At 55.7% G+C, this 22,709-nt stretch overlaps 2 protein-coding genes across 6 annotated transcripts in view; one reads left to right on the forward strand and one right to left on the reverse strand.

Moving 5' to 3' along the window:
- Nucleotides 1–11,302, reverse strand: part of GRM4 (glutamate metabotropic receptor 4) — a 118,076-nt gene extending 106,774 nt beyond the window's left edge. For 2 of the 5 annotated variants that reach the window (XM_033101088.1, XM_033101079.1), the window contains exon 1: nucleotides 11,157–11,299. The gene's annotated coding sequence lies outside the window, so the exon portion shown is untranslated. Of the gene's footprint in view, nucleotides 1–11,156 lie in introns of all 5 variants that reach the window. The other 3 variants (XM_033101061.1, XM_033101070.1, XM_033101054.1) reach the window with 3 other exon arrangements.
- LOC117018696 (translation initiation factor IF-2-like) lies at nucleotides 1,323–13,574 on the forward strand. The gene is made up of 5 exons (XM_033099874.1): nucleotides 1,323–1,445; nucleotides 10,317–10,449; nucleotides 10,556–10,704; nucleotides 11,161–11,488; nucleotides 13,247–13,574. The coding sequence occupies exons 1-5, from the start codon at nucleotides 1,323–1,325 to the stop codon at nucleotides 13,360–13,362; spliced, it is 849 nt and encodes a 282-aa protein (XP_032955765.1). The 3' UTR covers nucleotides 13,363–13,574.
- Nucleotides 13,575–22,709: the final 9,135 nt, after the last annotated feature.

Genomic DNA, 22,709 nt, shown 5'->3' on the forward strand with positions numbered 1-22,709 from the left:
GTAAGGACCCCTGAAGAAGAAATCAGGCTGGAAGCTGCTCCCTCTGAAGGCCAGGGAGAAGCTGGGGCTGTCGGGGTTCAGGATTCTCCTGAATCAGTGAGCCGGAGGAGGACCGATTGGTGTCTCCACCCTAGCTGCCCAGCGACTCCAGGCAGTGGGTAAACCCTGGGGCTCCTGAATGAGAAGCAAGCCTCCTCCTTCCCGATTGCTTGGCCGCTCTCTCCCTTCCTCTTTTTGCTCATCTTTCTCTCTCAACTTCTCCATTGCTCTTTCCCTCTCCCCAATTTCCTCCCCCTGTCGTGACAGGGGGGCTCCAATTACGGCCTGAGCTACAGCCTGAGGTACGGCACAGTATTAGGATCGTAGTCATTATTGTTGTTGTCGTGATCAAATATTTATCTGCAAGGGTAGAGGAGAGAACACCAGCTCTTCCTCATTCTCACTGCTAATTTGGGCTAATTTCCCTTGGGGTTCCTTCCCTCGCCCCAGCTTCCCTGCTCACAGCCAACAACGTCCCTCCCCTCAACACGGAGGCCACAGGGAGAAGGCTGGAAGCTGAGTCAGGGCTTGGCTAGAGGGCCAACCCCAGGCCCCCTGCCTCTTGGGTTTGTCAAATAAAGACCAGCAAGCCACCTGCCCATCCTGTGCCTCAGTTTCCCTAGCCATTTGGAGGCAGGGCTTGTGTTTGGATTGGGAGGTTTCCTGACAGATGTGGTCCCTCTCTCAAGGCCAAGCAGTGGTCTCAGAGCCACTGGCAATTTCCCCCAGAGGCCCTGACTGCTCCAGTTCTGGGGACAGGGGAGGGGAGAAGAGGTTCTACCGTGTTTCCCCAAAAATAAGACCTACCCGGACAATCAGCTCTGCTGTGTCTTTTGGAGCAAAAATTAATGTAAGACCCAGTTTATTATATTACATTATTATATTATTACATTACATTATGTTATGTTATATTATATTATATAAGACCCGGTCTTATTTTACTATAGTAAATAAGACCGGGTCTTGCATTAATTTTTGCTCCAAAACACGCATTAGAGCTGATTGTCCGGCTAGGTCTTATTTTCGGGGAAACACGGTAGCACCTCAGAGTCCAGTCTCAGCATCTGGGCTTCTCTGGCAAGTGGCTTCTGGACCCCACCCCCACATGTCACCCCCTAATCAAATGCTGCCTGCCCACTGCTCCTCAGAGCCAAGGACACTGTGACTTTTCCTGCACCTCATCCTGCAGGGGAACCACTCCCAGCAGCGTCCCAATGACACAGCACGTCGGGACGGGTCCGGGACTCAAAGCCAGCACCAGTCACACTGAGAGAGAGCCGGGGATGCCGCAGGAGAGCTTCCTACAGCCCCCCGCACCCCTGAAGCCAGGATCCAGTGACCTAGGGCTGGAGGGGCGGTGTCAGTGCTTTGGGGAGGAGGAAGAGCGGTTAAATACAGGGGCGGGGGTGACTGTGCCTACATGGAACTGTCATCACCATTCACACCGCCGTGTGACCTCTTTCCCAGGTAGCTGTGGGCACTGAGAAGACGAGGAGAAGGTGTTGCTGAGGCCAATACAATTCAGAACAAGAAACGAGGAAGCCTTCGATCCCTCAGTCCTGCCACTGGCCTGGAGGCCAGGCATGCCCCCTAGAGAGTCCCCAGTTTCAAAATCTGTAAAATGGGTGGGTTAGAGTAAGATCCATCCAAGGGGCCACACTGTCCCTGCAGGGGCACTTTCAGTTGTCACAGTGATGAGAGGGAGTTACCTACTAGCCTGAATCCCAGCAGGGGTCAGAGATGCTGGGGGTGGGGGGGCAACCCGCACAGTGAAACACTGTCTTGTCCAAACGCCGGTAGTGTCCGAGAAGAAATAACGGCAAATGACAACATACGGCTACGTGCCAGGCACTGTCCTAAGTGCTTTGCTTACATTTCCTCAGGTAACGCTCACCTCCCTATGAGCTAGGTGGTATTTGTATCCCCATCACGTAGAGGAAGAGGCTGAGGCAGCAAACCTCAACGAGTGATCAAGAGCCCAGGGACACAGAGCTGTGCCGGCTGCCCAGGCCCTGCGCACTCCACCACACGGGCCCTGCTCTAACAGCCTGGGAGCTCAGGCCTGGTTTTCCTGAATTTCAAATGGAGGGACTTTTGGCATCATGACAGGCTGTGTGCCGAGGCTGCAGCACGGCATTCGGGCTGGGAGACCAATGACAGCAGCTTCTGACAGTCAGGCCCTGCTCAGGCTTCCAGATCCTTCCCGAGGGCTCAATGCTGGCTTCTCCTTGAAGCCTGAGCACTGTGGGCTAGGCAATGTGCATACACACTCTCACACACACACACACACACACACACACACACACACACACGGAAAGGACAGAAGCCACATGGGGGAAGGAGGCCCCAGAGGGGTGAAAGGTAAATATTTGCAGGAATACGATCAAGACCCCAAGGACAGGGCCCTGCCCCAGCTGGTCAGACGGCCCCCAGGGCCTCCCCCCACGAGGCCTGCACTCCATCTCTCAGTCCTACCAGGCCTGCCTTTCTGAGCTTCTCCAAAGAGCTGGGCAAACCACCACCTCTTTCAGCCTCCCCTCCTTCCTTTGATCATGTAACAGGAACAAGGGAAAAGTAAAAATACTGTGAGCGAAAGGAGCCCCAAAAGCAGCAGCTGGGGGCAGGGCAGGTGGGGAGCGAGGCTGCCTCCACCAGCAGGGGAAGGGGGAGCTGGGTGGGGGGAGGCTCGGAGCCCTCAGACCACCAGCCCCCAATTCCAAAGCAGCCAGGAAAACTCAAACCTGGGCAGTGAGGGGGGATCCCTCCCAGGTGAGGTCAACAGAATGGCTGCAGATCCAAGCCAGGGCGCCCACCCACCGCCAAGTGGGTGCCTCCTCTCTGATCTTCCCTCTCCCTTCCTGGCCTCTCCCCTGACTCTATATCCGCTGCCCTCTCTAGCCCCTGCTAGATTCTTTGACTCCAGAGGACAGAACTAAGCAGGAAGGGACGAGGAGCAGAGTGAAGACCACGCCATGATCTCCACACAGCAACAGTTCACTGGCCAACAGCGTTTTCCAGAACATCATCTGCAGTGAAAAGGGGAGTGAGGGGAGCTGGGGGAGATGGCTGCAGTCCACTCTTCCCCCCAACCCAGCCACCCCCACCCTCTGAGGACCACACAGAGCACTCCCAAACCTGCCTCAGTGACCCACGTTTTAACAATCAGCCTGCCATGCTTTTCCCAGGTCGAACCTAAATCCTTCCCTCGGCAACCAGGGCCTGAGCCAGAAACAACCACAAACCATGAAACAACCACATCCAAAGATCACTACTGTGATTTACTAAACTCCGATTTAGTTCTCACTGGGCTGCTTTTTATTCTCCCAAACCTGAGGAAATGGAATACTTCCAAACACCAAAACGAAAGGCAGAGCCAGAGGGCATGACCCTGTACTGTGCTCCCCGGGGTGGGGGCCGTGACCAGCAGGCTCTCTCCTCTCACCACTCTCTGGGGGCCTTCAGGCTCCTGGCACCTCCCCAGGCTAGTCCCTCGGGGCTCAGCAAGGAGAGCCAGGCCCAGAGAAGGCTCCGGGCCTGCCCAGGGCGGCCTCCAGTCCTGTCCTCTGCCTTCCTCGAGCCAAGCCTCCCGACCTGCTGGCAGCCCTGCCCCTCGGTGTTTCCATGTTCCCTACAGCACTTATTTCATTTCTGTCACCTTGGACCCAGCCCAGCTCAGGTGCTCAGCAAAGCTCGGGAAGTGTAAATGGATGAGTGGAATCTGTTTTGGATCTCCTGAGCTGTTTAGATGTCTCATGTGGCACATTTCCACAGAAGGAGGGACTGGCAGCTCCACTCTCCCAAGGGGAAAGTGAAGGCAAACCTGCGGTCTCTCCTATACCACCCCCGTAGCCCAAGGGAGCTCACGTGGGCCCAAGACGCTGGACTGGAGGCCACCTCTGTAGCCTCCTCTCTCCTATCCCCGTGGGGCCCCGCCCTGGCTAGGCAGTGGTGTTGCTGGCTGGACAGTCTGAACTCAGGGAACAGGTCATCAGGAGCCATGCTGCACCCCAGCTGCACCAGCAACAAATCCAGAGTTTGATCTTCACCTGCGTCCACGAGGAAAGGGGGTGACCAATGAGCTCCCTCAAACCCTAGCAGCACAACCCTTTCCCCACTTGGACCACAACTTGAGGGGATCGTGTCATATTCAACTTGCTGCTGCTGCGCCCCAGCCTGCACAAAGCCTGGCATCCCCCACCAGGGCTGGTGGAAGTTCATGAATGACGCGTTGCGAGCGAATGCTTCCTGCGCTCTGCTCCCCTTCCCTCCCAGGTAATCCATTTCTGTATCAGTAGAAAGAGCAGCCCACTCCCAGGCACTCACCCACCCCCCACCATAGGGGTCCTGTCCCGAGCCCCCTTCCCTTCACTTCCTGGAGCTGCTCCAGTTCACCAGCCTGGATCGTGAACCCGCTCAACCTCAGAAACCCCAGACCTCCCTGTTCTAACAAAACAACAAGTGCTTGATTCAAAAGTGACTGGTTTCGTGCGAGGTATGTGGTGGGCACTGAGAAATTCATGTGAAAGGAGAGAGGGAAGGATAGAAAAAGGAATTCCTTACCTTAATGCCAGTGGGAACTAAGGATGGAAAAACTTTAAGTCAGGGGCTGCCAGCTGGCTCAGTTGGTTAGAGCGCGAGCTCTGATAAACAGGGTTGCCAGTTCGATTCCCACATGGGCCAGGGAGCTGCACCCTCCACAGCTAGATTGAAGACAATGAGCTGCCGCTGAGCTTCCGGAGGGACAGCCAGATGGCTCAGTTGGTTAGAGCGCGAGCTCTCAACGACAAGATTGCCTGTTCAATTCCCGCATGGGATGGTGGGCTGTGCCCCCTGCAACTAAGATTGAAAATGGCGACTGGACTTGGAGCTGAGCTGCGCCCTCCACCACTAGATTGAAGGACAATGACTTGGAGCTGATGGGCCGTGGAAAAGCACACTATTGCCCAATAAAAAAATTAAATTAAAAAAAAAATTTAAAAACTTTAAATCAATTGCCTATGCTTCCCACACCCTGATTCCTCCCTATGACACTCATCCCTTCAAGCAGCAACTGAGATTTTTCCTCCTCCAGGAAGCCCACCCTGATTATTCCAGTTCCTATTATCTCCTTCCTCAGTTAATGCCATAAAGCCTCTCTCTGTGTTGTTATTTGGCACTGGTGAGCCCTGAGAACACATTAAGAGCCTATGGACAGCACCACCCTCAGCTCTGCATCCTCTGTGCCTAGCCCAAAGCTCAAAACACAGGAAATTCTCAATACATAACAAGACAAAGCCAGGTCCCTGCCCAAAGGCAGCATGGTAGCCACCCCACTAAGGCAGAGCCAAGGGCAGGGGGTCTGCAGCAGCATCTGGGTCCACAGAAGGGCATCACATCTTGCACTGAATTCTTACAACCCTTTTGTGTAATCAGGTATACGGGGTCAGACAATTAAGTTCGCGAACTTGTTGCACCACTGTTGCTATCTTTTTTGATATCAGGAATTATTCATTACAAATTTATACCAACTAGACAAACAGTTAACCAAGTTGACTATTTGGAAGTGCTGAAAAGGCTGCGTGAAAAAGTTAGACAACCTGAACTGTTCGCCAACAATTCATGACTCTTACATCACGACAATGCACGGCACTGTCTGTGTGGGAGTTTTTAGCCAGTAAACAAATAACTGTACTGGAACATCCTCCCTACTCACCTGATCTGGGCCCCAATGACTTCTTTCTTTACCCAAAGATAAAGGAAATATTGAAAGGAAGACATTTGGATGACATTAAGGACCCTCAAGGGTAATATGACGACAGCTCTGATGGCCATTCCAGAAAAAGAGTTCCAGAATTGCTTTGAAGGGTGGACTAGGCGCTGGCATCAGTGCATAGCTTCCCAAGGGGAGTACTTCGAAGGTGACCACAGTTATACTCAGCAATGAGATGTGTAGCACTTTTTCTATGATGAGTTCACGAACTTAATTGTCCAACCTTGTAGAATACAATCCCTTCTGCTATGACCATTCAGTTACTCAGTGTGTCACTCAAATATGTGCTGAGTACCTGCCATGTGCCAGGCTCTGCTCCAGGCACTGGGGAAACTGCTGGGAGTGAAACAGACACAAACACCTGGCCTGTGGAGCCAACATCCCAGTAGGGGGTGGCAGAGGAGAGGCAACAAATACATCTACACACAGATGTGTGGTACTTCAGGAAATCAAGGGGCTGTAAAGAAAAATAAGGCCAGTAAGGAGATGGAGAATGACCCAGAAGGGCTTTTTCAGGAAAAAAAAGAAATAGTCAGGGAAGGCTTCTCTGAGGAGGTGGCATTTGAGCAAAACTTAAAAACAGTAAAAGCAGGAGCCATGTATCTGGGAGAAAAGCATCCCAGATAGCGAGAACAGCAAGTGCAAAGGCCCTAAGGTAGGCATGTGCTTAGCATTCCTTGTTCAAGGAACAGAAAGGAGGTCAGCATGACTGGAGGGCCGTGGGAAGGGGGAGAGGCAGGACAGGAGGTCAGAGTGGGTGCCAAGCAGAAGATCAAGCAGGCTTCTGGGCCATGGTATAGACAGAGAAGTGAGGGCCCACTGGGTGGCTTTGAGCACAGCGACAAGGCAGGGACTCGTGAGAAGAGAAAGCTGAAGCTCAAAGGGCAGCTGCTTGCTAAGGTCACAGCAGCTCACAGCAGCTGGAGGACAAAACAAGCACCTCTCCTTGGCCCTTGATCCCACCAAGTTCAGCCCAGAAAATGCTTATCCCTGACCCTCCCCCTCACCCAGAGCCAAGGGACCAGCAGCAAGCTCATGCCTGCCCAGATCTCCTCCAACCACCAGCCCCACTTCCATCTAACCCCCAGGCCTCTCCCTCCCACCCCACATGCCACCACCATCCTGTTTTCCGGCACAAGACCCGAGTGGGCAGGTGTCTTTGTTTGCAGCTGTTGCTATTGTGGGCTTCGCGCTAATGCTGTTTCTTCCTCTCCTCCTTCTTCCTGTCTCCCCCTCCTTAAATCAGAGCTCCTCCACCCTCGGCACTGCCCTGGAAAGCTGGGGCCCACTGGTTTAGCGAGTCGACGCCCAAACTCTACCCTCTTGCACAGCTGTGAACATAATCACAGTTGTGGGTGAGACTTCCATCCCCAGGCCACACTGAGGCCAGGCACAGAGAAGGGACAGTGACATCTAAGAAGCCATCACCCGCCAGAAACTTAAGAATCAGGTCAAGTCCCCAATCTTTATTTCTATATTCAGATCTAAAAATAACCCCATAGCAATGACAGTGCTTTAACTAGAAGTCACGGCCCCAACCAGAACACAGGTCCAGGGGCTAGCATCTGTTCCCCTGAGGGGTGGCTGGGAGGGCTGGTGTGGGGGACAGGGCAGGACGCAAACCTCCTGGTCCTAATGCAGATGGCCCAGCCTGGGATGAGCAGCTGGATGTGCTCTCCTGGGACTCACTGTCATCACAGGCAACAGAGGCCAGTGCTTTCTCCAGGAGAATCCAGAGGCTTAACTAGACACCACAGCCAGCTCGTCAGCATGGCTGGGCCCCGAAATGGCATGGGCTGTCACTGTGGGCTGGCATTTCCCAATTACTGCAGATAATATCTACCTTAATTGAATGGGGTCCAGATAATGTCTTTATGCACTGCGTTCCCCAATTTATTTAATATACGTGTATACACATATATTTATGCCTCACTGCTGCCACGAGATTGCTAAACGGTGAGGTTAATAATAAAACATTTCGACAGGAGTCATCAGCTTTAATTTAAGGGGTGATTTTTACTATCCTTGTGGTGCTCATTTTTCCAAGGAGCCAAGAGAGACACGGACAGGTTGGAAGAGGCTCTCTCAGGCCTGCAGGCTAGGTCCGGTGGGCAGGGCTGCAGGGCAGGCTTCATATTTTCTAAGCAAGTTCTGTTTATCTGCCTCCCTTTCAGGGACAGGCTCAGGCAGTGAAAGAGAGATGGGGGGACTGAGGCAGAAGCCCCTACAGCTTGACTCCAGGACTGGTGTGGGGGCGGGGAGCTTGTTAGAAACACAGAGCTACAAGCCTCGGGTTGAGCAGGGAGGTGACAGTGGAGAGGCAGAGCAAGAGGACAGAGAGAGGCCAGAGACAATACTCAGCCAGGAGAGAAAGAGCTCCCAGAAGCGAGGGGAAGAGCCACCTGCACTCTACAAGGGCCAAAGGCAGTGAAATCTCTAAATTAATTTTTGATAGTCCCCTGCTAACTAGGGCAGAGTTGACACAAAAACAAACCCTCCCTGCTCTTTCTGGGAGCCGGCACCAGGCTGGGTGGGAGCAATAGAAGGCTGGTGTCCTCTGCTCCAGGCCCCCCGCCCACAGGGGAAGGCCCTCAGCCTCCTCCCTTGGGTTGGCCTGGACACCCAGCAGCTCATCTGCCAGTCCCAGCAAGCAGGGCAAAGCCCAGATGCCAGTTCCCTCCAGGCAGCAAAGGAGGCTACCACTCTGCATTAGTGAGATAGCCTTCCAGCCAGCAGCCTGCGGGCCCAGCTGCCCAGGCTGCCGGCAGGGTCTACCCACTGGAAAGCTGGGTTCTAGGCTGAGCAGAGGAGGACAACAGGGGTGGGCAGATGTCTTGGGGTGGGTGGTAATTAGGGGCTGCTGGCTCCACACTTGTCTAGGGGAGAGGATGTATCTATTGGCTGTAATTACAACCCTCAGAATTGGTGGATCTTCGTCCCATCTTTTCCTGCCAGCTGTCCCCCTGCAGCAGGGCAGGTTCCAGTGAGGGTGGGCTGGGGACTCTCAGGAAGGGGGCGGGGGCCGCAGAGCCTTTCTGGCCTGGGTCCGCCCCCTGGCCCTTCGGTCTAGCACACTGCTCACTCACAGGCTCCCTCAACTACCTCGGGCTGCCTGCCTGCCGCTGTGCAAGGCGCTCCCTCCTGGAGACGTCACGCCTCCAACAGATGAAGCCGCCCAGACGCAGGTTGGAAAGGGGGGAGGAGGGAGGTAGGAGCGGCCACTGAGGTGGAGAAAGCAGCTCAACTCCTGACGTGCTCCTGCCTCCCCCTCCTCCCCCCCTGCCTGCATAGGACCGGTTCTCTGAGACATGCTGACTGCCCCCCCCCCACCACCATCCCATACGTCTCTCTCCTGAAAATCCACCACCAGCAGAGCATTCCTTTGGGTTAGGCATTGCCATCTTCCTCTTTGGGTCTCTCTTAAATGCAAAAGTCGCTGGGAGGGGCAGCCCTTGAAGTAACCAAGACCTCCAGAGGGGAATAACTTTGCTATCTTTTGTCTCTGAGACGTGTGAAGGTGTTGGGGGGGGGGGAGTTGATGCTTAAAAGGACAAAAGTTGGGGAGAGGTGAAGACAGTGGCCACCTGACTCACAAGTGGGCAGGCGTGCTCATCCAGGGCTAATCGGAGGCTCCAGGGCACCATCCTCAAAGGCCGACACCCCGTCCCAAGGACAGGATTCTGTCTAAGGCCCTCCTGGAAGTGGTGACTAGGGAGGGGTGCAAAGGCTTGGACCTCACTCTCCAGCACTGAGCGGCCCTCTTTAGGGCTCCCACCTCTAGCCCCCAGGCTCTGCCCAAGAAAGGTGATGACCCCCTGCCTGGTGGGTGACCACATCCAGGAGACTCCAGACTCCTGGGTGGGAATTCGCTCTGCCACTTCAAGAAAGGTGCTCAGGACAGGCTCCCGCAGGTCCTCACTTCTTCATGGAAGTTCTGCCACCTCCTAGGCCCTGAGGCCCGTGAGGAGCCGAGCAGGCACACCCAGAGCCTGGGTCCAGGGGGAGAGTGGGACAGACCCAGGCCACATCCTGGGGGAGTGGGGAATGGGAATTAGAACATTCTTTACTTCCACCGTGAGTGGAAAGCTGTGGGAATTGGGTATGGAGACTTTCAGAGCACTGGCCACCCTGTCTAACCTGAGCCCCTACTGGCACCCCAGAATAAAGCAGGGAGGGACTAAGTTGGGCCACACACCACACACAAACACACACACACACACACTACTCCTCCCCCCCCCACTTCGTGGAGGCCTTTTCGCCAGACCGACAGAGGGGCAGACACACTAACCCCCGTCCCACAGACACGTGGCTTCGGACATCTCACTGGGCAAACCCAGCTCAATACCGCAAAGCAGCTTTCTCCCGCACCAGGGACAGGGATGCTGACGAGAGGGGAAGAAGCAAGGAACCGCCTCCAAAAAGGCCCGAAAGTCTGAAGGCAGGGGTGTCGCTCCTGGCCGGGGGGCAGGGGGCGCTCGTACGTTCGGGCCTCAGGACTCCCTGCCGCCGCCACTGCCGCCCGTTTCAGCACAAACAGCCTCCGGCCGCCCCAGTGCGGGGGCGCCTCTCTCAGTCCCGGCCTCCAGCTCCCAGGCCGCCCCCGCACATCCAGGAAGCGGGTGCTTCCAGCTCCTGGGTGCCGGGGAAGTCCGACCCCGAGGGTACCCCACCAGCAACACACAAATGCGCGCGCGCACGTGCGCGCGCGGCCCGGCGGCCACATAGAGGAATGAGTTCATCAGGGTCCGGGAGAGGGTCCGTCCAGAGTGTCCGAGGAGCACCTGGCTCTGAAGTCCCGGGGCCCGGGGAGAGACCCCAAACCCTGGGGCGCCGTCCCAACCCACCGCGGCTGTGAGCAAGCAGGCGCCAGGCTCCGGCCGGTGGCGAAGGCGGTGCTGGGGCAGCCCCGGGACGCGGTGCGGGAAAAGGAGCCGAGGCGCGCGAGCTTGGCACTGCCCTCCCGCCGGGAGACGGCAGGAAAGGGGTGCAGATAACGCCCCGCGCCCTCACCTGCCCTGCCTTCCTACAGAGGGGCGCGCTAATGCCGCGGCCCCCACCTGAAAGCTGGCACGACCCCCCACTCGGTAGGACCTGACATAACCCCGGACAGGGAGACACTTTTCCCCCAGGCCCGCAGGATAGCCGCTGCCCCATTCCCTCCCCTGGGGGCACTCAGAAAGCCGGGCCGGCCCCGAGGGAAGACCCTCAGCCCTAAGAACTCCAGTCCGCGGATCTTCCTCTGGGAGTCCTGAGCGCGGGAGCTCATCAGAGGCCACCTCCCCGAGCCCCGGGGTCCCCGCCGCAGCCCGCGCCCTAGAAGCCGGAGGGCACGGTCCCCTCTGGCCGGTCCCCGCGGGCCATAACTCACCGAGCGCGGGCGAGGTCTGCGCCGTGCCGAGGGGTCGGAGGCGCGCCCGCCCGCCCCGGGGACGCGAGGAGGCGGCAGCCGGAGGCTGGTTCTTGCGGTGCCCAGAGCCCGGGCCGCGGCGCGCGGCGCTGACGCTGCGGACCGAGCCGGGCGCGGAGCCGCCCGGAGTCCTGGACGCCGCAGGGAAGAGCTGGCGGCCGCCGGGCTGCAGCCGCCGCCAAGCACGCGGCGTTCGGCGGCTGCTCCAGCGAGAGCGAGCGACCCAGCTGGGGAGCCGCGGCAAGCCCTGCTCCGGCCGCCGGGGAGCCCAGCGTCCGAGCCGGAGGGAGCGGGTGAGGCGGCTCTAGGAATCGGGGTCCGGCCGAGCGGCTCCGGGCTGGCAAAGGAGTAGAGCGGGAGTCGACCAGCGGGCGTAGCCGACCGAGGTGCGGGCGCCGCGGCAGCGGCAGCAGGAAAAAAATGAGAGCGAGCGAGAGACAGGGAGAGCGAGGCAGACGCGGAGAGGGGAGGCTGCGGGAGGGGCTGGAGCGCTCGGAGCACGAGGGGGCGAGGGGACCGCAGCCACTCGGCCCGGCTCCTGCGGCCGCTGCCGCACCAGCCCAGCCCAGCCCGGCAAGTTTGCGCTGCAAGTGCGGGTCGAGCGCGCAGCGCTTCCGCCGGCCTTTTAAAGAGAGCACCTGAGAGCCCACCCCCGACCGGCACCTCCACCGCCGGAAGCCTGGGACTCTCGGAGCACCCCGCCACGCTCCACACCCGCCCTGCCGTCAGCTCCCCCTCCCGCCGCGCCCCCACCGGCGCCCTCTCCTGGAAACCCGTTTTTCCCGTCTTCCCGCCGTTCAGGTGTGTCAGCTCATCGACCACCTCCCCCCCCCCAGGACGTGGCAGAGACCCCTGCTGACCCCAAAGGTCGAGGGTCAGGGAACACAGCCTCCCGACACACACCCTGAGAAGTACAGCAAAACGATGCAAAGGGGTTGCGCTCCTCCCCACCCCCGTGCGTCACTAGAACCCCCACCCCCAGGGCTGCTTCTTGCACATCAGCACGAACAGCGGCGTGTGCCCCCATGTGGCATGTTCATTTGCACACCCCACTGCTCCTGGTTCAAGCATATGACACGGGAGAAACTGAGGCCCAGTGAGGCGATTCCGCTTGCTCTTGATCACACAGCTTGTCCCGGACCCATTTCCGCTGAGGGCCTCTCCACCCCACAGCCCTATAAGCCGACCCGATGGCCCACAGCTCCCGGCTCTCCCTCCAGCATGGTTTACAAAGTGTAACAGGTGGCCTGGCAGGCACGCTGGAGCAAACCTGGGGAGGAAGAATCCCTCAGCCAGCGCGAAGCTGGAGCCCCAGCTCTCCTTCCCAGGAGGCAGTGAAAAATCCCAGGAGAAGGCTGGTCTTAGAGGCAGGTAGGGGAGGAAGGGGGCGGGGAGCCATGTGGCCCTCTTAGGATTGCAAGAGCATCTTGTCCCAGTCTGCAGAAGAGGCTTCAATTAGAGCTGTGATGTGTGACTGTCCTTGTCCCGAGAGGGTCCTCAGCACAATGCCAGGGAGCTGGGGAGAGAGTGGCTGGGCAGTGGCCTCCCGAGCAGTATCTCCGTCCTCCAGCTGCCAGGCACCGTGCCACCCTGTGCTCCACTGTGCCCAGGCCTAGGGGGGACTCAACATTCCCGCACAGCCCAACCCCTACTTTCTAGGGGAATTAGGTCAGGGGGATGCCTGGGGCGTCTGGGAATAGCTGGTCTGACTCTCCCCTACTGGTCGGCCCTTTCTCCCTCCATGCCTCTTATCCAACACCCCGCCCTTCCCAAAGACCCAGTCAGGCACCCCCTCCTGCAGAAGCCCAGCCTGATGGCAGGCCAGAGCCACATCTTGTTCACCACGGTTCCTCCTGTGCTTGGCACCTTGCCTAGCCCGTAGTGGGAGCTCAATGAATGCTTGGTAAATGAATAAATGTTGGCAAAACACAAACTCTCTTTGCTGTCACATGTAATGGCCCCAAATACATGTCTCATTTTCCCAGTCAGACTTGTCTCTGATGGAAGGGCCTAGATCATGCATTTATTCATGTCTTTTTTTGTGCAACCAGCCATGACCAAGACCCTGCTCCATCCGCAGCCTGGGAACACAGAGATGACTGCACATCACCCTGCCCTTGAGAAGTGCACCCCGTGGCCACGCGCACCTCAGCACGATGGATTTTAGAGAGACAGAAGCTAAGGCTACAAAAATTCCTGCTGTCCAGCGGCTCTACCCAACCAAGTATGCACTGCTCTGGGCTTGCAGGGAACTCAAGTAACTCCTGGAGAGGTGTGTCCTTGAGAACAGCCTACTGGGTTCCAACCAAACCCTGCTGGAGCCTGGCTCCTACTGCCCAAGGTCCCTCGGTCTCCTACCTGTAGAACAAGGACCATAATAACGCCGACCTCAGAGCAGGGCTGCGGGGATGGCATGCCAGAAGCCACCCAGTTGAGGGGATGCTGGGAGGCTCAAATTCAGCCAGCTTGGGCTTCACAAATGATATGCCCTGTTTTGAGGCTGTGTCTGCCCAAAAGATGGGAGTCCTTTGTTCGATTCATGCAAAGTTACTGTAAGGGCTAGCGCCTGGCCCCACTGCAAAAGCAGTCACGAAAAGAGAATGAAATAATAACGCACAGCACCCAGTCCTGAGGTTAGGTGCCTATGAGTGGGAGCCACTGTAATTTTTACACAGAATGTAGTCCTCAGTATCCTTTTGCTGAATATCCTTTTGTTGAATGAATGAATGAATGAATGAATCTGAAAATAAATTGGGCCATAGTTTATTGAGCCCCAAAACTAACCCAGCCCCTCTCCCCACCCCCACCCCTCAGTGTTTTCTTCATTCTGGCCATAATTATCCTGTCCCCCACCCCCCACCAGCTGTGTTGCAGAAGGCTGGGCAGGCTATATTTTTCAGGGGTTAAAAAAAGAAACACTGTTGGCTGGCAGATGGCTGAGTTTGTGGACTTGTCCAGTTCAAAGGTCCCCAGCCTGAGGCCTAGCTCTTCTGGGCAGCCATCCTGGGCCATTCCAGGCCTCTAGGCCTCCCAGCCCTTGATAGCTAGACACACACAGACTCACACACACAAATACACAGATACACACACTCACATCCATAGAAGCTTTCAGATACACATAACCAGAGATACACATACATGTACACCCATACCCACACACGCGCACATACACAGAGAGCTCAGACACAGACATACACATAGACACACAGACACACACACATCAAGGAACTTCAATTGGTGTCCCCTGCCCTGGTGGAGCTGGGGTCACTGTGTGGAAACAAGGGAGCTACAGAACCACCTCTGTGGGAGAAGAGGGAGCAGAGGTGACCTCAAGGAGTCACGTAGCAAGGGCCCGTCCTGGGCCAGCTGGTTCGAGGGCCTCAGTTCCAAACTGCCCTCTTCAGCAAACCGGCCCCACTTCAGAGCTCTAACTAGGAGGGGGGCACAGGGCTGCCAGCAGGAGGCCAAATCCTCGATGCTAAGACTGCGTGACCTGGGGACGTTCCCCAGTGTCTCTGAGCACTGGTTTGCCCATAGGTGACAGGCAAGGCTGGGCTGAGGTCCTTCTAGGGACGCTGGGATTCAGGGTTGTGTCTCACCTTGAAACTTTTAAAGGTAGCTGACCTGATTGACACTGGGGAGGTAAACAGGGTGATCATTTTAATCCACCGTCCCGTGTACACAGGCTTACCCAGAGAAAAGGAGATGCCACCTCAGCATTGGGGGAGTGGGGGTCTGGGGCAGGAGAAGAAGAGGCAGGTATTCCTAGAGAATATATACCTTTGTGCCCTGGAAGTTCTTCCTGCGGTCTGACTTCACTCCCTCCTGCTGCAGCATAGCCTTTCTTCCCGCTCTTATTCTGGCCTCCCTGGTAAGGGAAAACAACTTGTCCACCCCTTCCCACCCACTGCATTGGCAACTCAAACCCACCAAGCTGCTTCTATGATGTCTCCATTTCAAAAGAATCCTAATAAGAGAGGGCAATTGTCTGTGAAAATCCTGAAGTTTAGAATTTGTTGAAATATATTAAAGTGAGCTTGAAGGTGCAGGGGCCAAGGAGAGTCTGGCAAGCCTGGAACAGCTGATAAATGGTCCCCATGTTGAATTGACCCAGCCACCGACTCAGCCTCGTCTGATGGGTTTCAATTTTGGTTTCTCCTAAACCAGGCCATTAGATGGAAATGTCTCTGAAAGGGGAGTTTATTTAAACAATAACTGTCCCTTGGCAGGACATTTCCAAGATGAAGAGCTGACAAGAGAGAATGAAATGGCCCCAGGCTCTCCAGAGAGCCTTAAGTCACCTGTCGGCATGGAGAAGCTGAGGCTGGGGCCCGAGGCTGAGGTCCCCTCCACCCACCTCTGGGTTAAGAATCCTGGAGTAAGTCTTTCTTACTTGCCTCCCAAGGTCACCCAGCCTCTCTCCTTTGACCCACAGAGTATTGAGTCTCAAGGACATGGGAACTCTGAAACTCCCCCAGCCCAGGCTCTGGGATAGGCCTGGACAAGGTGAGTGACCCCCTCCTGACACCCCTGAACCCCTAGCAGAGGAAGGACCCTGGAATCTGCTCTTTCTTCAAGTCAGTATGAGCCCAACCTCCAGGAATCCTTCCATACACCCCAGAACCTTCTCAAGCCTTTGGCTTGAAGCAATGACTTGGCTAAAGCCGCAATCCTCTGTTCAGTTCCCAAATCCATATGCTCTGAAAACCACACGTTTGCCCGTAAGTTTTCTGCAAACTCATTTGCCAGCAAAAGCTGACATGAGAGGGACTCACTGTCACTGCCTCGCTCCCGCTCCCGTGGTGGGAGGTTTCAGCTCCACTGCAGGAGTGCAGGCCAGGGGCCTTGTTGTGGGAACACGGCCCAGGCCTCCTGGGAGCTACATAATGGGTAATATTTGCACCATATTATCCTTTTAGATTCCAAGAAGATCAGGCCCCGGGGGTCCCTGAGAAGGGCCTATGCACCTGTGATCATCCCATTTGGATCAGAGGCTTTCCAGGGCACCCAGCGGTCACACCTACACCCTCCCACCCACCTTGGCAAACAAAAAGAGGAGAGACACTGGACAGAGCAGCAAGAGCAGACTCCGAACACAGCTTTGTTAAACCTAAGTGCACAGAACAAGCTGCAGAAACCAGACGAGGTACTTAAAGATTTAGGCTAGTAACACATGCTGCAGGAGCACCCCACAAGAATGGGGGTGCGGGACAGGGGGTTAAAGTCTAAGCTGGGGCCCCTGTCTCTTCCCCCTGAATGGAGATCAAGGAAGCTGGGAAGGAAGGGACATCCATCAAGTGGGAGGACAGGGGAGGAGCTATGGGTTAGGCGTGTGAAAGGAGAGAAGTGGTCCAACATCAACTTTAGCTTCTTCTCCCGTCTGCTCTGTAGCTTCCTGGCCTGAAAAATGATGCTTCCCCGTCCCTTCCTTAGCCTCAGTTTCCCCACCTAGACAGCTGAAGACGGAGGTGACATGAGGAAGAAAAAGAAGAGGAGATACCTGTGCTGCCTCAAGCTCAAAGGTGGCCAGGAAGGGAGGGGCAGCTGAGGCCTGGAGGTCAGGACCCCCAGAGGAGGTCCCCGCCACTTAGACCCGACAGAGCTGAGAGCCCAAGAGGCGCTGTGGACTGTGACTGTGCCAAGTATGCAGTAGGAACCCAATAAATGTTTGCTTGCTAAACAAATGAATGATTGGCCACCCCCTCCCCCAGAGAGAAGGAGGCATCTTCTCCTCCTTGATTTCCACTTTCTCCTCCTCTTTCTCTCCCCCTGCTCCCCCTCTTTTTTCTTAAGACTCAGGATTTTCCAGCCTCTTTGCCACGCTGCAATTTAAAACTACTTATCATCCCTTTCTCTCCACCTGTCTGGGGGCTGTCAGCTGCGAGCCAAATGTCCTGAGAATGGATGTCACCAGCCCAGAGGTCAAAATACAATTAACATTTAAAAGCACCTCCCACCTAGCCTGCGGTCTTGCGGCTCGCCTGTTCCTTCGGCTGAGTGGCAGGGCTCTCGGCACCAGGGGGGCAGCCAGGTGACACCCACAGGAGGGGACGCAGTCCAGCTGGCCGTGAGAGGAGACCTGCGAGGGGCGGGGTGGGGGGGACCTGGAAAGGGAATGCCTTTGCTTCACGGCGCTCACCTGCAGCGCCTTCTCGGTCTTCTCCAGCTCCCTCCAATCCTTTTCCACATGCCCACCCCACTCTTCCCTGGTCTCAGTCACACACACACCACACGGCGCCCGGCTGCAGACACTGTCCACAGCGGCACTGTTCTGACGGGCTTGTGTCCCCCGCCACTCGCCTACTTTGAGCCTCAACAGCCTCCTCGTCAAATCAGGATGCACTGCCACTCTGCTTGGAGCTGCTTCAGGGGTGAAAGGAGAGGATGGGAGTGAGAAAGGCTTTCCACGTGCAGGGCCTGCCTACACCTGGAGCCCTAGATTGTGTCTGGTGGCTCTTGTCTTCCACCCGGACCCAAGCCCTTGGGACAGGGCACAGGCCACACAGCCTGGCTGGGAATCCGGGGTGGGAGGGGGCTCTTTCAATCCCACCACACACACTTCAGCCCTGGTCCTCCCAAGGGGGACCCAGATAGCTGACAGGACAGAAAACTGGCGATGACCTCCTGCAAGTGGAGCCTCGGGGAATATCCATCCGGCTCGCTCATGCTGTCTCCAAGTCTTCAGTGCTGAGGTTTCTGCAGTGCCCCCACGGACAGCCAGAGAGGCTGGCCTGGGCCTGAAAACATCCGATGGTGGGGGTGTCGGGGTCAGATGTTGGGGCTGAGGTCACAGCTACATGGCCCCACCCCCACCTCCTCAGTTATCCCGGAAGGCTGAGGGGCACACAGGGGATTCTGCTGCCTCTACGGTGGCAGCATTGACACAAACACCCCACAAGCTCCACCTTCACCTCAACCTTCTCTTGCTTCCTGTACCCACGAAAACCTACCCATCATCCAGACCCCCAAAAAGGACAAAGCAGTGCTAGGAAAGAAAGCCCACACCCGCCAGCTCCTACCCTCGTGGGCTGCATTTTAATGGCGTTTGATTGGATTGGATACGTTTTTAAGTCCCTCCTGGGATATCAGAAGGAGGGTAAAAGAATCTTTAATTCATCAAACTGAAATATTAATAGAACTCCAACTAGCTGGAGTGGGGTATGAGGCCCCCACAACTGGAGGGGGGACAGGCAGGAACAAGGTGGGAGAGTGGCTGGGGGAGCAGATGGGGCCTCTCTGCAGAGCTGGGTGGTAATGAGAAGCCACAGCCGTTACCCAGAGGACCTAGAGCTTCCCACCCACCCGCCCCGTGCACCCAGCTTCACCCCTCAGCGCCCCCTACCTCAGGGCGCTGCACCGTGTCTTCAGCATACAGAAGAGCAACTGAGGCCCAGATAGGCGGAGCCACCAGGCTAGGGCTGCACAGCAAGTTCACTGCAGAGCTGTCTGACCTCTGTCCCTGGCCCCAACTCTGCACAGCCCTCCGCCGGAGCCCCTGTCCCCTGGGCCCACGGCTTCTCTTGCCCCATCCCCACCGGGGGTTGCAGGACTAGTGGGGACTTGGAGGCATTGGCCTGGCCTCACCAAGTGGCCCCTGCCTCCTGACAGACACAAATCACCTTCCTGGGGCAAAGACTTTTCCCACACACTGCAGAGGTCATAGCTGATGGAAGAGCCTCTCTCAAGAGGAGGGTGTTACTAGTGGGGAAGAGAACAGAGCAGGAGAAACCTCAGGGGCACAAAAGTGGAAGCCAGGAGCTTGAAAGACCCCATATGTCCCTGGAAGGTCAGTGACAGAGTGCTCAGCACTGTGAGCTGACGTGGGCTGACCCAGGTCCCATACTCCCCAGTTACTGTGCTCTGCGGTCAAAGGCCGGGTTCTTTCTCCACCTGAGCCTACTACACCTGCATTCAGCCCCAGTGTGGACACCACAGAAGGTCATGTGCCCTCTGCAGCCTCGGTTTCCTCATTGATAAGGAAGGACAGGTAAGCTCACGCAGGCCGCTCAGGCTCACATGTTCCCTCCCTCCTCTGTACCCTCCAGCGGGAGACCCTGGCCCTCCGTTCTCCCTTTCTCCTCTGTGACCCAATCACCTTCTCTTACCCAGAAATGCTGACACTCAAGGCCCAGCTTAACCACACCCCTGGTCAAGACTTCCGGGGCATCCAGTTCACTGGTCTGCTTCCCCACACTGAAATGGATAATCTTTTACACACACACCCCCGTTTCTTCAGTCCAGCTGGTTTACAGCCTGTAGGAGAGGAGTGTTAGGTGGATAAACAGGTGGATGGACACACATATGAACGGAGAGAGAGAGAGAGAGAGAGAGAGAGAGAGAGAGAGAGAGAGAGAGAGAGAACACACACACACAACCAAAGTTCACAGCTCAGGAAGCACGTGGGAAATGTGGGACAAAAAGAACCAGGAGAGTGCGGATGACGGCCCCCCTCCTCTTTCTGGGGCTCCTGCAGAAGAGTCAGAAGGGTGTACACACTGGCGTGTGCAGACCTCTAGCCCAGGTTCCTTAGGATGAGGGGCCCATTCGGCCCCACTCCAGCCCCAAAATGCAGGGAGACCACCTCTCTGGGCCCCCAGGCCGAAAAGAGGTGTGAGGAGCCTCCCTTTAGAGAGCCACACGCAGGCCCTCCTTTCCCACCTGCCGGGCGCGAGCCCCAGCCGCTGCTGGGCGCCCCATCGCAGACCAGCAGCGCCGACCCGTGGCCGAGTGCCCCCACTGCACGCGCTGGCTCAGCCCGGGGCAGGTCCGCGCGGATCTGAGCCGGCCCCAGGCAAGGCAAGGGTGTAGTCAGCGCGCACGGCTCAGCGCGTCCTCCCTCCGAGCCGGGAGAGACACTGGAATCGAGAGGGTGTTTTTCACCTGAGCAGATTCCGGGAGGAGGCAGCGGGGGCGGCGGGGGGCCTATTTCAGGGCCGTTTCACAGCTGGGCCGCCTCCCCCTCTGATTCGTGTTCTGCCGAGCTCACCTGCGCTCACGACAGGGAGTGAGGATCCGCCGATACCCCCAAAAAAGCCAGAGGGACCAGGCTAACCCCATACAGGAGGTGGCAGGTGAGGAGTGTCCCGGATTCCTCTGTAGGAGGAAGGCAGAGTAAGGGGTTGGGAGTGAAATGAGGAGGTGTACAAAGGAACCCAGGGGGACACGCCAGCCACAGGGAGTTGCACACTCCAGCCTTCCAAGCCAGCTCAGGTCTCTCCCTCTCTCTCCCTCCCTCTCTCTCTATGTTAACATTTACTGTGCCCCCACTATATGCCACGCCCGAGGTTGGCAACCTTGCTGCCCAGTAGAGTCATCTGGAAAGCTTTTAAAATTCCGGATGTCCAGGCTTACCCCAAAACAGTTATATCAGAATCTGTGGGAGGGCCTAGCCTTCAAGATCCCCAGTGATGCAAAATGCAGCCACGTCTGAGCCCACAGTGCCAGGCACAAGCACAGGGTGACAGGGTCTGTCGTGGGTTAGCCCATGTCACCCTCACCACGGCCCTGAGAGGTACATAGGATGGTCCCCATCTTCAGAGGCACAGAGAGGTTAACAGAGAAGTGGGATTGAACCCCTGTGCTATGCTGTGCAAATTAAAGCTCCACACAGCTGAGAGAGGTTCTCACCAATATGCATCATTATTCGTGTAATATTTTTACTGATAGGATAGCCATGTCCTCCCAGGAGCCCGAGGACTGGGAACTAGGGACAGAGTGCAGAGCAGAGGCCAGTGTGCATGAAAGTGTTGTTCCAAAATTTGGAAGTGCAAATGGCAAGGGGTGTGTGGGTGGAGAGAGGGGCGTGTGTTTCACACACTGGGCCTTTTCAAGCTCAAGTTCTCCAAGTTACAACTACACTCTTTTAAACAAAGGGAAGGAAATGGCTGTGGGGGCCTCTGCCCTATTCCAGGCCCTTTGAAGAAGCTCAATGTGTGTGAAAACGGCAGCACTGACAGCTGGGTAATATCATTGTCAGTCCCATTTTACAGATGAAGAATTGAGTTCAGAGAGGTGAAGTGGTTTGCCCAAAGATACTGGATGAACCTCCAAGTCCGGTCAGTTCCACCTCCAAAATATATCCTAAATCTATACAACAACATAGGAGAAACTCACAGACGTAATACTGAGCAAAAGAAGCCAGACCCAAGAACACGTACTGTGTAATTCTGTGTGATTCCATTCACAGTGTATAAAACAGGTCAAAGTGACCTAAAGTGAGAGAACTCAGAACACTACTCTTGAAGGTGGTAGTGACCAAAAGGGTCATGAGGGGGCTCTGGGGCTTTGTATGCTCTGTCCTTCAACCGGATGCTAATGACACTCTGTGGAAGTGTGTTTCATTCAGTAAAAGTTTCAGTAAAGACACAGAATTCTGAAGCTGCCTGGTTCCCAGAAATGCCCTCAGGACCTAAGGATGGCTTGAAACCAGAGCTCCAAAGCTCTTCTGCCTCTCTCTTCAGCTCACATCTGCCTCTCCCTGCAACCCAGCTCCAGCCAGGTGGCAGGAAACGTGATGTTGCAGCTAGAGTTCTTTGATTGCAAACAACAGAATGACTCTGGCCAACTTAAGCAAAAAGAAAATTACAGGAACTTACTTGACAAATTCATGTGTAACTTACTGGTGATCACTGCTGGTTCTCTATGAGGACCTGACTTGGTTTCCAGGTTCCTTAGGATAATGGCAGCTGCCAAAATCCAAATCTCTCCACACATCCTAAGTAGAGAAATAAATATCTGAAAATGATAGCACAAGATCTGGACCACATGGAGCAGAGGGTCAAGTAGAGACCCCATGCAAAGGATAAGAGGGCAGCAGGAGTCTAGGAGACACAAATAAAAGGTGTATGAGAGAGAGAAGGAGAGAGAGAGAGAGAGAGAGAGAGAGAGAGAGAGAGAGAGAGAGAGAGGTGCCCTGGTGGGAAAATACTGAGAACAAGTGTGAGACCCAGTGGATCAGAGCACTGGCTTCTGCAGGAATTGAAAGCAAGGTATCTGAGAATGTGCAGGTCCAGAGTAGCTGTCTTAAAAAGGCACCGCTCCTGGGTGACAGGGTGATGAGGAAGGGGAAAGTGTCCCGTGAAGGCTTGCTGGTGAACAGTGAGAAAAGAGTAAACTATGGAAGTTATGGATCTTACAAAAAAAAGAAGAATCACCAAATCAAAAGATACACCAACCCCTCTTCCCCAAAAAAAGGTTTTATAAGTTTTTTTTAAAAAGTCACTCTACCAACAGAAGAGGGCTCTCTTGAACTAAGAAATCTAATAAGTCACCCGAACCTCACCCTGTCTGCAAATGCCTGCTATTGCTGCTCAAGGGAGATAGAAGATATTGCAACATGAACAGAAAAAACAAAAACAGACAATATCCATACAACTCTACTATAAGAGAAAAATAGAAAATGAGAATCAAAACATTTCAGCGAATGAAAACTCTCCTCCAGAGAAACACCACCAAGCAGAGGAAAACTCTAACACAACACTCTAACCTGGACTAAATATTTCCTTTTTTTTTTTT

Source organism: Rhinolophus ferrumequinum, chromosome 3 (genome assembly GCF_004115265.2).
Source record: "Rhinolophus ferrumequinum isolate MPI-CBG mRhiFer1 chromosome 3, mRhiFer1_v1.p, whole genome shotgun sequence".
Lineage (NCBI taxonomy): Eukaryota > Metazoa > Chordata > Mammalia > Chiroptera > Rhinolophidae > Rhinolophus > Rhinolophus ferrumequinum.

Bases quoted from the DNA above. Each gene is read 5' to 3' on its own strand.
- LOC117018696 (XM_033099874.1), top strand. From the start codon at position 1,323: ATGCCGCAGGAGAGCTTCCTACAGCCCCCCGCACCCCTGAAGCCAGGA. The intron at 1,446-10,316 runs GTGACTGTGCCT...CGCCCGTTTCAG, and splicing joins GGTTAAATACAGGGGCGGGG to CACAAACAGCCTCCGGCCGC. The intron at 10,450-10,555 runs GTACCCCACCAG...GTCCGTCCAGAG, and splicing joins GGGGAAGTCCGACCCCGAGG to TGTCCGAGGAGCACCTGGCT.